This window comes from Archocentrus centrarchus, chromosome 16 (assembly GCF_007364275.1).
Source record: "Archocentrus centrarchus isolate MPI-CPG fArcCen1 chromosome 16, fArcCen1, whole genome shotgun sequence".
Taxonomy (NCBI): domain Eukaryota; kingdom Metazoa; phylum Chordata; class Actinopteri; order Cichliformes; family Cichlidae; genus Archocentrus; species Archocentrus centrarchus.
In genome coordinates, this window is record NC_044361.1 from 1,372,166 (window position 1) to 1,385,858 (window position 13,693).

The following is a 13,693-nucleotide window of genomic DNA, read 5'->3' on the forward strand; positions in this document are numbered from 1 at the left end:
TAATCATTTAGTAAATAAATATCCACTCACAGCGTGAATGTAAACACTCGTGCAGGCCCTGAGCACAAAGGAAGTTTTACTCACCAACAACAACCTTCTCTATAGATGCCAAAGCCACATCGTGATCTCCTAGAAGCACTGGATCTGCATTGTCCTGCATAATAAATGTTTTTCAAAGAAACACGAGATGTTATGCATTTTAAAATATCATTGTTTTAACAGAAGACACCGACACATTGTTAATACACGACAGAGTCTGTATGCTTTATTCAGTACAGCTGAGGAACTCACGTCAGGTTTGGGGCTGTCCTGGGGCACAAAGGCCACTCTGAAGTGGGTGCAGAAGAGGGTCCCGGACAGCCAGCCTCTCCTCAACTTCCCCGTCAACTTCTTCCTCACCATAACAGCTCTCTGAAGTACACACTCGCCTAGACAAGACAGATGGGAGATAAATTATCTGTGATGCATATTAAGCAGAAGTTTGTTTTACAGAAAGACAAACAAGCAGTGTGGGAGAGAGTGGCCTGCAGGGAGTGGGTGTAACAACATCCTGAAACTATAAGTTATGTCCTTGAATTGTTACGTGTCCTTGATGAGACGGGAAGAGCAACAAACACAGCAGCGTCTCCTTTCAGATCACAGCAACTCTGCACTTCATTACATTCAGTTTGACTTGTTGGCAAATGCAAGTGCATTAAAACATCCAGCTACATGCAGCATTTTAACCAGGTGTGCCCTGGGACATGTTAAAGGCGTATTCATGGAAATGGGAGATTTAGTAATGTTGCATCGTACAACCAAAGACCTGTGAGAGAAACAGCAGGTCGTTCACTGAAGAACAGGAAGAGATGGTCTTTGGACGGTGCATCATCTACAGTGGGTTCCACATGAAGAACCATCACCTAAATCCAAGTGAGTCAACATTATTACTGCAACATACAACTGCAACTAAATACTGAATGCAGTGCTTTGGAGTCACTCATTTCATACACAGAGACCAATTCTACAAGTTTGATCGATGGGAACTCAAATCCATTCATGCAACTGGGAGCAGCGTGACACATCCAAGACTCAAAGTGATCGTAGCAGATGGTGTAATAAAGCTTATGAATATCACAGAAACACTCTTTCATTAAATGTCTGTGTGTGTCTTTAGTTCTGTCTCGAGGGTAGAAGGCCAGTGTGCTCACTCAGCCTGGTCAGTAGAAAAAAGTAAAAGAAAACTCTGCTGTACTTCATTATTCTACTCTAATCAGGACACACACACACACACACACACACACACACACACACACGAAACCCTGCTAGGTCATCGTGCTACCGTCACCTGACAGCACAATGAAAAGACGACGTGCTGGCATCGAAGCTTTTTCAAATAATAACAAAAACATGAATTCAGGTGTGCGCTGAAATATCAGCTGACCTTCGGCTGTGCTGTGATCTCAAAATGTTTGAAACCCTCTGATCTACAGTACTGTAGTGGCAGCTAAACCTCTGTGTGCCTCCCGTCTACTAAAAGTCTGGAACTCTCACATGTAAACATAACATGTGGTAAGTCCGAGTCTTGAGACACAGACTACAGTATTTCATTGCAGAACTACAATGAGATTAATTCGCTTTGTGAAAAAGGACCCAACAAAGAGCAGAGCTGAAAAACAAGAGCTGCAGCGACGTTCTCGGCCCAGAAGAAACCGAGACCCCAAAGAGACGGCACTTTGTGACAGAACAGGGAGGTTCACGTGATTGAACTTCACTGGCTCTATGAGCCAACACAAAGTACTTAAATATGTTTTTAAATATTAAATGATTCTATCAGTGTTTTTGTACCTTACACGATCAGGATGGCAGGAGGGGGATTTTCCTGCACCACTGGACAAAGTCTGCAGACATCGTGAGCCCAGGGAAGAAAGTTCCTCCACCTCTGGTAACACATCATATGCTAAACAGTGTGTGTGTGTGTGTGTGTGTGTGTGTGTGTGTGTGTGTGCTGTGATCCTGCTCAGAGTCTCTTCAGGTAAATGAAAAGGAAAAGCTGAAGAAACATCTGAAATTCCAGGACGAAGCTTCCAAAAACAAAACTTTTCACCCACAAAAATCTTTCACACACAAACACAGATGTGCAGAAAACTATTTCACCACAACACAGGCAGACACACACACACACACACACACACACACACAGTGAGGCAGCGCATTCATAACCACAGGGACACAAAGCCTCTGCCAGTTAGGCTGTGGGTTTCCATGGCAACAGGGTCTGGGACTGGGTAGCGGTCCTTTGTTTCCGTGACGAGACAAATGTTTTCGTTTCACTCAAAAGGAAAAAAAAAAAAAAGATGGGAGAAGACCGCAGGTTCCTCCAAACGTGCCGAGGAAACGGCGAATTCCTCCTCAGGATAACGAAGCGCGGCCTTTACAGTGACAGCAGAGATGCTGAGCTGAGTCTGATGAATGTTCTGGGGCACAAACAGGAAATGGCCTTTTTTCCCCTTGCACATAAATCCCTCGTTTACGCTGTGAGAGAAAGAAGACGAGCTTTTGCTTCCAACACCATAATTTGCTGATTGTGCAAGAGGAGCTAAATCTTTGAGTATACCCTATGATTATGTTTATGCCCTTTAGCCTTCAAAACCATGCATTAAAATCCCTCTAGGCTGGGCTTATCAATTAAACCCAACCACACATAGCCCAGCTACAGAGATTTAGGATGAACAGTGAACACATGTGAACCCTTGTTCAGAGAGTGTCTTTCAAATGACAATCTGAGGCTTTGCACGCCTCTTCTTAACGTCACTCCGGGGAGCCGGAGGAGAACAGAAGAGAGACATTTAAAGTTTGTGCAGGCAGGTGAATCATCCCAGCATAACTCAGCTGGACAAAGGAAGGTGTTTATGAGACACTTTAATCTAATAAAGTCTTTTATGCTCCTCCTGCAGAGCTTGGGTACAGTTTAACGACTCCTATAATAACTTGTTTTTCACAGATACAAAATCCAACGTTTTACATTGAAACGTAAAACTCACAGTTTAAACCAACCACAAGGAGTCAATGTGAGCAACGACGCTAAAAACCAAATGACCCAAAAGAACTTTTAAACCTGGGTTCAGACCTTTGAATCCACCCACTTCAGCAAGGCTGATGGCATAAAACAGCAGCTTATTGATATACACTCCACTCCAAAAGTATTGGAAGAGGCCAATCCCTTTATTTTTGCTGTAGACTGAAAACATAAATCAATATGGAACAAAAGATCAACATCTCAGCTTTTATTTGCAGGTATTTACAATTTACATCTGTTCTCCCTGTTTTTCCTTTAAAGTCCGAGCAAAGCTGGTGTGTAGGCATGGCCATCCATCCATGTATCCATCAATCAATCCAAAAGCTGTACTTCCTTCAGTGGCCACTTGAGGCTGAATGTAAAAGTGAGTCAACTGCTATAGTCTCCCATGTTAAACTGTCCAACTTTACAGCATTAAAATTCATGTTTACAACTCGCTATAAAAAGTAGTGGATAGTTTCTCCCTACATAAGACATCTTAGCAGATAAGAAGCTGTAATTCAGTGAAAATCAACTGGTGGCCCGCGGGCCACATCTGGCCTGCCAGAGCTTTCCATTCAGTCCCCCAAATATTACTGAAATCAAGGCTAGCCTAGTGAGGAAAAAATACCAAAAGTTCAGATGCAAAAGCCGCTAAACGCCACCTCCGTCAAAAGGGAGATGATATTTGCAGAATCTTTTCCACACGTACTGAACACCAATCAATCATGTCACGTCATGAAATGACCCACGCCCCTTTGCACACCTTCGCACATGTGATTATGCATATGAACAAAAGAGGGTCATAACCACCTCAAGGAGACTACGCCCACAGGGGTTTGAATACCTGAGTGTCTCCACCATTTGGTTGAGAACTGAAGAAGCCTTTTTAATGAGAGGTGAAACAAAAAGAAGTCCAGTCGCCTTTTTCCAAGCTCCAGAGACTAGTATGACCTGGATGACTGAGAATCTACACAGACAACCCCATAAATACAGTCTCTGACAAGTCTGAATGAACCGTGTGTTGGCAAAAGCCTCTATTATCCCTAGAACCAATCAGAATGCAAGATATGATCATGTGACTTCAAGTATTTTCAGCACTGCGCTGCACTGAGCAGCCGGCTTTAGTTGGTGGTGATCAGATTGTAAACACAGCTGACGGTGAGTCTAACCTTGCTTTGTGTAGAAAAATGTTCGGTGATCAAACTCGACCATCTAAAGGAAGTAAAAGTCGTGACGAGATTTCCGTCGGTGAACCTGCAGAAGGTTCGTTACTGGCTGCCGAGCGTACTCCCCGGCCTCTCCGTCTCCTTTGCTGTGAGGGTCTCTCACACGGTCTGCTCGCGGGGGGACCGCAAGCCGGTGCAAGCCGGGCGGGTAGGTGGCTCGATGGCTCGGCGTACATATCAATAATGAGCACAATTACGGTGTCTCCATAACAACCATCAACATAACAGAGAAGAACATGTAAGTGCAAGACTTGCATCATTAAAAATTAGCATACATTTAAAAGGAAAATTAATATATTAAATGATAATATATTACTTAGGATACAACATTAGTTTTACTTTACGAGAGCATCTGGCCCTCACGCTGTCTGCAGAGAAAACTTCCAGCACTGGACAAATGAAGCTGATGACCCCCTGCTGCAGCTGATTGCTGTCTGCTAAGTCTCACCTTCACTAAATCAAGTCACTGACCTGGAGCTCTACACTGTGTGTGGTGTTGGTGCCTGTTGAAGCATTTTTTTAATGGAAATATTTTGGTTAGTTTTCGTTTTGATGAAATTCTAGTATTGTATTAGTCTCTTATTCAGCAGTAATTAGCAGGTATCTGTTTAGGAAGGTGTCCAAAGGGAGGTGCAGAGGAGCCATTAGATGCCTGAGCTAGCTCCTTTCAGCGCTAACGAGCTGCAGCTCCACTCTGAGCCCCTCATGACGTCTCCAAGGCCGAGCGAAAGCTAAACCTGGGAAACTGCTATATGCAACCTGATTCTGTCAATAGGCAGAGCTCATAATTGTAGTAGCATGTTGGAAAGTAGAACAAAAGCTTTCTGGGTCAACTGTACAAATCTGCTGTCCAGCTCACTTTTCACCTTCACATCCCAAATGAATGAGATCCTGAGATACTTCCTTAACTCCTTCCCCTGAGGCAGCGTCGCTCCCCCAGCCCTGTGGAAGCAATGCCCTATTTTAGAAACAGACCGTAAAGAGTTAAAAACTCTGCAGACAAATATCATTAAAACTGATTGATGAGAGTGGCAGCTCCACAGATTCCACATGAATCTGAACATTTGAGGGGTCACCAAAATAAAATGTTTCGACACTCACGGCAAAAATCAACTGATTAACAGCATCAGCACCAATTCAATCATTCAAACTCTGCTCAGAGTTGAGAAAATACAGCTGAGACATCTGAACCACATGCTCTCTCAGCCTCAGTTGGATTTGTTTTCATCCACATTTGTTCCTCATTTTCAGCTGAGATGCATGCAGAGCAAAAGGTTTCTGCCCCCTTCAGCCCACCAGGAGCAGCTTACGCTGGGTTATATCTATGGAAACAGAAATATCCGTACTGACATAAACACAACCCTGGACCCAGAAAACATCCTCAGTGAGGATGTGTGATAAAATAATCAGAAATGCAACAGCAGCTTCATAATGAAACCATTTTCCTTCCGTCTGTCAAAGTGGAAAAACCCTTTCACTCTTCTACTGAAAACGTCCCATCTAAAAGAACTGAATACATACATGAATACATCCTCAACATGAAGACTGAAACCCAAGCATCAAACATATCGATGCTGTGGTCTCTTGTCCATCAATCAACGAGCCGTAAAGCTGACTGACAGCCTTTAGATCCCACAGTAACATTAGACTCTGGAAAGAGGGGATTGTGAAGATGCTCTAAAGGGGGTCCTGGCCTCTTTGTGTGTGAATGCCCCCCCTCCCCCAGTCACAGCACTGAAACGGTACATGATCTGCCCGCGGCTGTTGGAGCCGTCCTGACCCGTTTAGCCCTCCTGCAGGCCGGCTCAGTTTCTGAGGTCCTGTGTCCCGGCGTCACATGAGAGCGCCGTCGATGCTGCCCGTTAACTACTGACAGAACGGGACGACGTCTGCAAAGATATTCTGGATCCCACAATCCACAAACTGCTTTTCAGTCAGTCCATCTGGTCTGAGTCGCACATATTTAAGACACTTTTCATCACAGCGTGAGACAGACAACGGAGCCACACAAACATGACTGCCGTGGGTCTGAGAACCAACGATACGGTTACAAAGACAAACGAACCATTCTCTGCTGAGCGTCTGCATGCATGCAGGCAGAGAGACGGAGAGAGTGCAACGTGAGCCCTCGGTAACACTAACTCATGATTTCTTTGTGTCCGAAAGTGAGCTTGTTCGCACAAATTGGATCAACACTTTCTCTATGGAGTGTGTACAGAAGGGTAAATTCCCCTGCCTGAAATCTGAACCCTTTATAAAATAACACTCAGTCAGACCTGACATCAACAGAACAAGAGCTAAGTTAGGTCTCGATAGAAAAAGAGAAACAGGGCCTCTAATGCACATCTGTCTTCTCTCTCTTAATCTAAGACAGGTTCTCGTGGACAGCTGTGTTTCTAATCTGGCTGGAATGAAGGTGGAGAAGGAGAAGAAAGCCTTCAGTATGAAGCTGCTGGAGAAGACGATGAAGCTGAAAGCCAGCAGGGGAAAAATGTGCAGGAGAGACTTTCGACATTTCACAGTGAAACTGACGGCTAAGAATAGCTCTGCGTGTGTGTGTGTGTGTGTGTGTGTGTGTGTGTGTGTGTGTGTGTGTGTGGGGTTAAGCACTCACAGTGTACGGTGAGCGTTTGCTGAAACACAATCACTGCTGGAAAACAAATTATGCTGGCTAGGTGAATAAAACAAGGAAGTGTGTCTCTTTAAAAAAAAAAAAAAAAAAAAAAGAGTGTTCTGCATGTGTGTGTGTGTTGTGTGTGTGTGTGTGTTTAAGGTCAGCAGAAGCACACAAAGTCACTGTTAGGTACATGTTGCTAGTACTGGGCTGGGCCCCCTTCTGCCTTCATCAATGAGCCGAAACATTCCTCGGAGACTCTGATCCACACCGACACGACGGCGTCACACAGTTACTGCAGATTTGTCGGCTACACGTCCACGATGTGACGCTCCCGTTCCACCACGTCCCAAAGGTGGTCACTGTGGAGGCCGGTCACCATTTGAGTACAATGAACTCACGGTCATGTCCAAAAACCCAGTTTGAGATGATCTGAGCTTTGGGACACGGTGTGTTACCCTGCTGGAAGCAGCCATCAGAAATGAGAACAGTGTGGTTATGAAAGGACGGACATGTTCAACAACAATACTCAGGCAGGCTGTGGTGTTTAAATGATGCTCAAAAAGAACTGAGGGGCTCAGAGTGTGCCAAGAAAATATCCCCCACACCATTACACAACCAGCAGCTGCAGCAGCAGCAGCCTGAACTGTTGATACAAGACAGGACGGATTCATGCTTTTTACTCTAAATTCTGACTGGCATCCAAATGTTGAAGCACAGATTGAGACCAAGCAACGTTTTTCTAATCTTCTATTGTCCAATTTTAATAAGCCAATGAGAACTGCAGCCTCAGTTTCCTGTTAGCTGACAGGAGCGCCACACGGTGTGGTCTTCTGTTCCCGCAGCCCATTTGGGTCAAGGTTCAAAGTGTGTTCAGAGATGCTCTTCTGCACACCTTGGTTACAACAAGTGTTCATGTAACTTACTGCTGCATTCCCATCAGCTCGAAGCAGTTTGGCCATCCTCCTCTGACCTCTGAAAGACATTTTCAAACAGAACTGCTATTTTCTCTTCTTCCAGCCGTTCTCTGGAAATCCTAAAGAAGGTTGTGTGGTAAAATCCCAGTAGGTCAGCAGTTTCTGAAATACTCAGAACAGCCCATGTGGCACCAACACTCACGCCACGTTCAAAGTCTCTTAAATCACCTGCCCCACCGTTTGAACTTTGACAGGTCATCATTGACGCACACAAAAAAAGAAGCTATATAAACTCCTCCAATGGTGTAACTCCAGGCAAAGCACCAATGAGTTATTGGTCCACACCTGGATTCAACTGCAGCCTTTATACTGAACTAATTCACACATCTGTGGAGTTTCATGGTCACTTCCACCACAGCAGCTGTCCCCAGAATCCCACAGTCACAGTGACACGGCTCATAAAGCAATAAAACACAAACAGGTTGGTAATTAGTTTGCGCTCATACTCCAGATAAAGATACAAATACTTCATTGGATTTAAGTGCATTTGTCCCAGACTGGTCAGTACATGACCTCTGGTTCAGTATGAAGTGTTCTCAGATCAATACGCTCTGCAGGGCAATCACTGCTGTGAGTGTTTGGGCTTTATTATCATCACACCTTTGAGAAATCTATAAAAAAAAAAAAGGTGCAGAAAGACAAAAACCACGAAAGAATTAAACCGAGCTGCAAGTGAACCTGAACAGGGTCGAGTAGGATTCCCCACCTCATGAACTCCCTAATAACTCACAAATGCAAACACGTTTCCACCCGATCTGCTCTGGGATGCTGAGCTGTAGTGTTAAAGATTAGCCTGTGTCAGACCGAAGTACTTTGACCTGCTGCCATTCTTGTGAAAAGCTCCTGTGCTGACAGGGGAATGTGAGCGGGGCGAGGCTCGGGGGGATGTAAGACCGGCAGCCCTGCACTGGTCGGCAGATTATCCCTCAGGAGGAGGCCTGACCTCCGGTGAACCTAGAAGGCTAAATTCTCTCTGAAGCGGCGGTTTTAACGGTTGAGGAAGGCACAGGAAAGTTGACGTATGCTCTCATCCTGTTTTACGAAAGGGTTGAATTCCTCTGTATGTACAGCATAAATCCGTCCCTGCTGCTGTATCACACAAACCTCTCTGCACTGCGCTTCACACCACTGCTCCCAAATCACTGACGTCACAGCAGCTTTTCGGACACGGGGATTTATCTCCATGAGGAAAACCAAAGCGCTTCCTGCTTCCATCTGACCACATTTCATTACACAATAGAGCCAGCGGACTTTCAGATCTCATCTCTTGTATTGTATTATTGTTCACAGAGGCGCAGCGTTTTCTTTTATGTGAGCTTTTCCACAGCAGATGTTTTCCCGACATCAAAGGCAGAGCACCTGCTGTGACATTCCTCCTCCAGGTGTGGCTACGAGTGTAATATGGAAACTTTAACCCACGGAGAACGGTGACTGCAGCAGCAGCTTTAAGTGTTCATATCTTTACTGACCCTGAGCTACAGGGATGCTCATTAAATCAGTGCGAGCTGTGAATTGTCTAAAGCAGGACTACAGCGAATGACGGTGTAATACGAGCATACAGAATATTTGAAATGAAAAACAAACATAAATAAAGAGAGGAGGACGTGGTGAGGAAAATGTGGTCGCTTGGTAAGGATTTAGGTCGTAGCTAGCAGGTGTTTTTGATCATATAGACGAAAAATGTCCAGGTGAGAGCAGTGTTAATTTTATTGACGAAATATTTTTGTCATAGTTTTTGTCGACGAAGCTTTTTTTCATGACGAAAACGAGACGATAACTACATAAAAACTACCTAAAAGGATAAAAACGATAACGAAATTAATTGACACTTTCGTCAATGAATGAAAACGAGACGAAAATGCTTGGCGGGGACGAAATCCAATCAAAACTGATTTAATTTTGTGACAGGGCGGGACAAGTTAGGAAAACATCCAATCAAACCCACAGATGCACAAATTTGCTCTAAATCCGGGAAGACCAAACTAGCCTGTGATTGGTCGTTCCGTCCGATAGAACTAAGTTACGTAAACAATGTCAGCAGGGAGAAAGAGAAGAGCCGATGTATGGATACATTTGTCCTTTGACGTTGTGACAAACAAAACGATGTGTAAACCATGTGGGGCGACTATCTCGGGTAAAAACACGACAAATCTTAAAGGACATCTACAAACCAGTCACCCAGATCTCCATGCAAAGGTCAGCATTTTAATGTCATGCAGGGTAAAGTGTTTTTCCCAGTTTGTGTTTAGAGAAAATCTCCACACCGCGGTGGATTAGCCTTTATAACCTTAGTCCTGAACACTGCCCTGTACCTTTCAGAGCGTCCTGCTGTAAAACGCTCGGATTATCTCAGTAAGGTGGTGTTAATGATCAGGTGTGTGGGAAGCAGGTGAAACGCTAATGTTAATATTAATAATATTCCATAACTTTGAATAAAGTTATGGAATATTACTAAAAAATGTTTAGTTTTGTGTAAGTGTGTATAATGACTAATTCAAGAGAACTGAAGAAAAAGCATTTACATTTTACACCCTTTATATTTTAGTCGACTAAATCGACTGTAGATTTAGTCGACTATATTCTTACCATAATTCGTCGACTAAAACTAAAACTATTCAGATACTAAATTACGACTAAAACTAAATTACATTTTCGTCAAAAGACTATGACTAAAACTAAATCAAAATTTGCTGTCAAAATTAACACTGGGTGAGAGCCTGTAGTCGTTTTGCAACCAGAGGGGTCGCCCCCTGCTGGCCATAAGTTTCATCCAGCTTCCAAACACATCTGCAGACAGGTGTTAGCGAGTTTGGGACATTCAAAGGAAAATGGAGCCTCTGCATTATAAAACGAGACCTTCGCACAGAAAGGATGTGTTTTCCTGTAGGTGCTGAAAGCCAAAATCAGACTTGGAATTTAAATCTGATTACTTCCCCAATCACAGTAATGATTATTTCACTGACATCTTTATGCAAAACTACAATTTGTAAAAGCACGATCTTACCTGGTAGGCAGCGCAGCCCAAACATATCTCGACTCCTGGCATTCACCCCAGTCTGACTCAGCATCCTCTCCTGCAGGGCAAAGACAGCAGACATAAACATCATCCAACCGCTCATTAATATGTTGAATCAACAGGAACGTAAAAATGTACCTGCACCTCTGAGGCTCAATGATTAACATGTTACACAGTGGGGGAAATTACATGATTACATAAAGGTTATAGACCGATTTGCATCTCATTGAGTGAAATAAGTATTTGATCCCCTACAACCCAGCCAGAATTCTGGCTCCCACAGATTGGCTGTGTGCCCACGTGGCACACAGATTACAATCAAAATCAATCAATCAGATGCTCCTAATCTCAACTCATTATGTGTACAAAGCACACCTGTCCACAGAATCAGCTTCTTCTATTCCAACCTCTTCACCACCCTGAGCAAAACCAAAGAGCTGTCAAAGGATGTCAAGGAGAAGACTGTAGACGTGCACACGGCCGGACCACAAGACCATCAGCAAGAAGTTCGGTGAGAAGATGGCATCTGTTGGTGTGATTATTCGGTAATGTAGGAAATGATCATCACTCTCAGTCTGGAGCTCCATGCAAGATCTTGCCTCACAGGGTGAGGATGATCACGTGTAATGTGGTGGATCAGCCCAAAAACTACACAAGAGGAGCTTGTTACTGATCTGAGGGCAGTTAGGACCACAGTCACCAAGAATGCCATCGGTAACACATCCACACCAAAATGGACTGAAATCTCACTGCTCAAGAAGTTTGATTCAGAGATTAAGAGCTGTGGTCAGAAGAAACATGGAGTGGCCTGGCCCGTCTCCAGACCTCAGTCCTACAGAAAATCTGTGGCGGGAGCCAAAAATTCGATCCTAAAGGATTCAGAGTTTCTGTGAAGGGGAGTCGGCCAAAATCAGCAAACCTGATGATCAACTACAAGAAACGTCCTGTTCTCACCAACAAGGGTTCCTCCACCAAGGACTAAGTCACGTTTTCTTGGGGATCAAATACTTATTTCACTGAATGAGATGCAAATCAGTTTATAATCTTTATGTAATGCGTTTTTTCTGGATATTTGATTGTCTCTCATCATTAAAACGAAACTACCATAAAAATTAGAAACCATTCATTTCTTTATAAGTAAGCAAACTTCAGCACAACAGACACCAGATGAAAAATAGCCTTTTGGCTAATTCTGGTGTATTTACAGATTGTTTATTAATGTGCATTGTCCCTACCAAATAAAATACATTCAAATTTCAGCAGAAGATCAAATAATTATTCCCCCACTGCATCTTTTATATTTAATTCCTACATAAGTTGAGGTGGACCTTTGGGGAGAACCTTGTATTTCCAGCAGCGTTGCTCAGACTAAGCAGCTGCTGAGCCGAGTGTTCTTCATCAAATCACATCACCATCCTCACCAAACTCTTACAGAGAGCCTAAACTCCACGTTGGTGATGAAAGTGGCCTTCTTTTGAAATGAATAATCTATTTCTGACCCATGCCAAAACCTCAAACTGTTTACACAGGAAATCCAAACGGAGACTAAACAACGCCGAGTGGGGGTCACGGTCGGAGCCTCGCGTCACCTTCGGTCCTGATTACACTGAAATTACAGCTCTGCCTGCTCCCCTCATTAAAGTCTGACTCCCAGCCTCAGTGGACTCATTTTCAAAGACAAAGAAACAAAGCCAACCGCACAAAGTCCCATGATTCTTAATTTCCATGTTGCTGTTCTGTTTGTTCCTGCTTTGCTCTGCGACGCTCAAACGTCTCACGTACTCGAGCCTGCCCGAGGAGCAGGATCCAACCCCGCAGAGCCGCTGAGGTTTCTATAATCAGGCTGTGAGCTTACTAGCACATATGCTTCCACTTAACTTTGCTACTAACCCCCCTTCGTGAAGGCCATTTACATTTATTGGCTTAAGATTCCATAATAAGCCGAAGTCTGCAACGTGAGAGGATGGTGTGATTGTACAGGTGGCAGCAAAAGCTTTAAAACAGCACAGAAACAGAGCAAAGGCCAAAGTTAGAGGAGCCTCAGACTTCTCCTTTAACACTTCTGCCTGAGGTTGGCGCACAATAAAACTATTAATCTCCGTTTAATGTGCCGGCTTTATCGTGAAAATACTTTGACTCAGCCAGGAGGCGCGAACAATAACAACGGATCCACTCAGTCGCCAGTGTTATGCTAGCAATTCTGCAGCGTGGTGAATTCTGCTTTAGCAGCCTGCTCATGAAAACCCGACACTGGAAGCTGGGAGGCTTTAACAAAGAGAGCCTTTGCTGCTAAAAAGAAATCACTTCTTCAGGGCTCAGACTTTCTTTCTTCCTCTGAGCGCGTCCCACAAACTCTGCAGTACCAACACTACTACAGAAAAATGTGTTTACTAATCAGAAGTCTTTGCATATTCCTGTTATTAGATAAACAATGTGTGACAGAGTTTTTCCTGACTCAAAATGGGTGATGGGGTTGGGGAATGGGGGGGGCACTGCACATGTAAGCACAACTGCTTCAGCTATATTTAAAGAGTCTGAGTTTCCTTAATTAACAAGAACACATGAATTTTCCTGTTATTTCTATATTAAAACATATAAATATGGTGTTTATAAGGCCAAAACCTGCTGTGTGTGTGTGTGTGTGTGTGTGTGTGTGTGTGTGTGTGTGTGTGTGTGTGTGTGTGTGTGTGTGTGTGTGTGTGTGTGTGTACACTGTTTACAAAGTTATGCTGATGTTTTGGAGAATAAATAATAAACTAAACGATGTCAAGCTGGCAAATTTTTTTCCTTTGAAATCCAAACACAGACTTTTAAATCTCC

The 13,693-nt window shown here is 43.8% G+C and overlaps 1 protein-coding gene across 3 annotated transcripts in view; it reads right to left on the reverse strand.

Moving 5' to 3' along the window:
* mtmr11 (myotubularin related protein 11) overlaps positions 1-13,693 on the reverse strand; it is a 40,549-nt gene that overhangs the window by 16,107 nt on the left and 10,749 nt on the right. For 2 of the 3 annotated variants that reach the window (XM_030750101.1, XM_030750099.1), the window contains exons 2-4: positions 10,862-10,931; positions 292-428; positions 85-154 (exon numbers count right to left, since the gene is read on the reverse strand). In XM_030750101.1, the coding sequence (XP_030605961.1) occupies positions 85-154; positions 292-428; positions 10,862-10,925 (271 nt within the window). In that variant the 5' untranslated portion in view covers positions 10,926-10,931. Of the gene's footprint in view, positions 1-84; positions 155-291; positions 429-10,861; positions 10,932-12,214; positions 12,234-13,693 lie in introns of those variants that run through there. The other variant, XM_030750100.1, reaches the window with a different exon arrangement.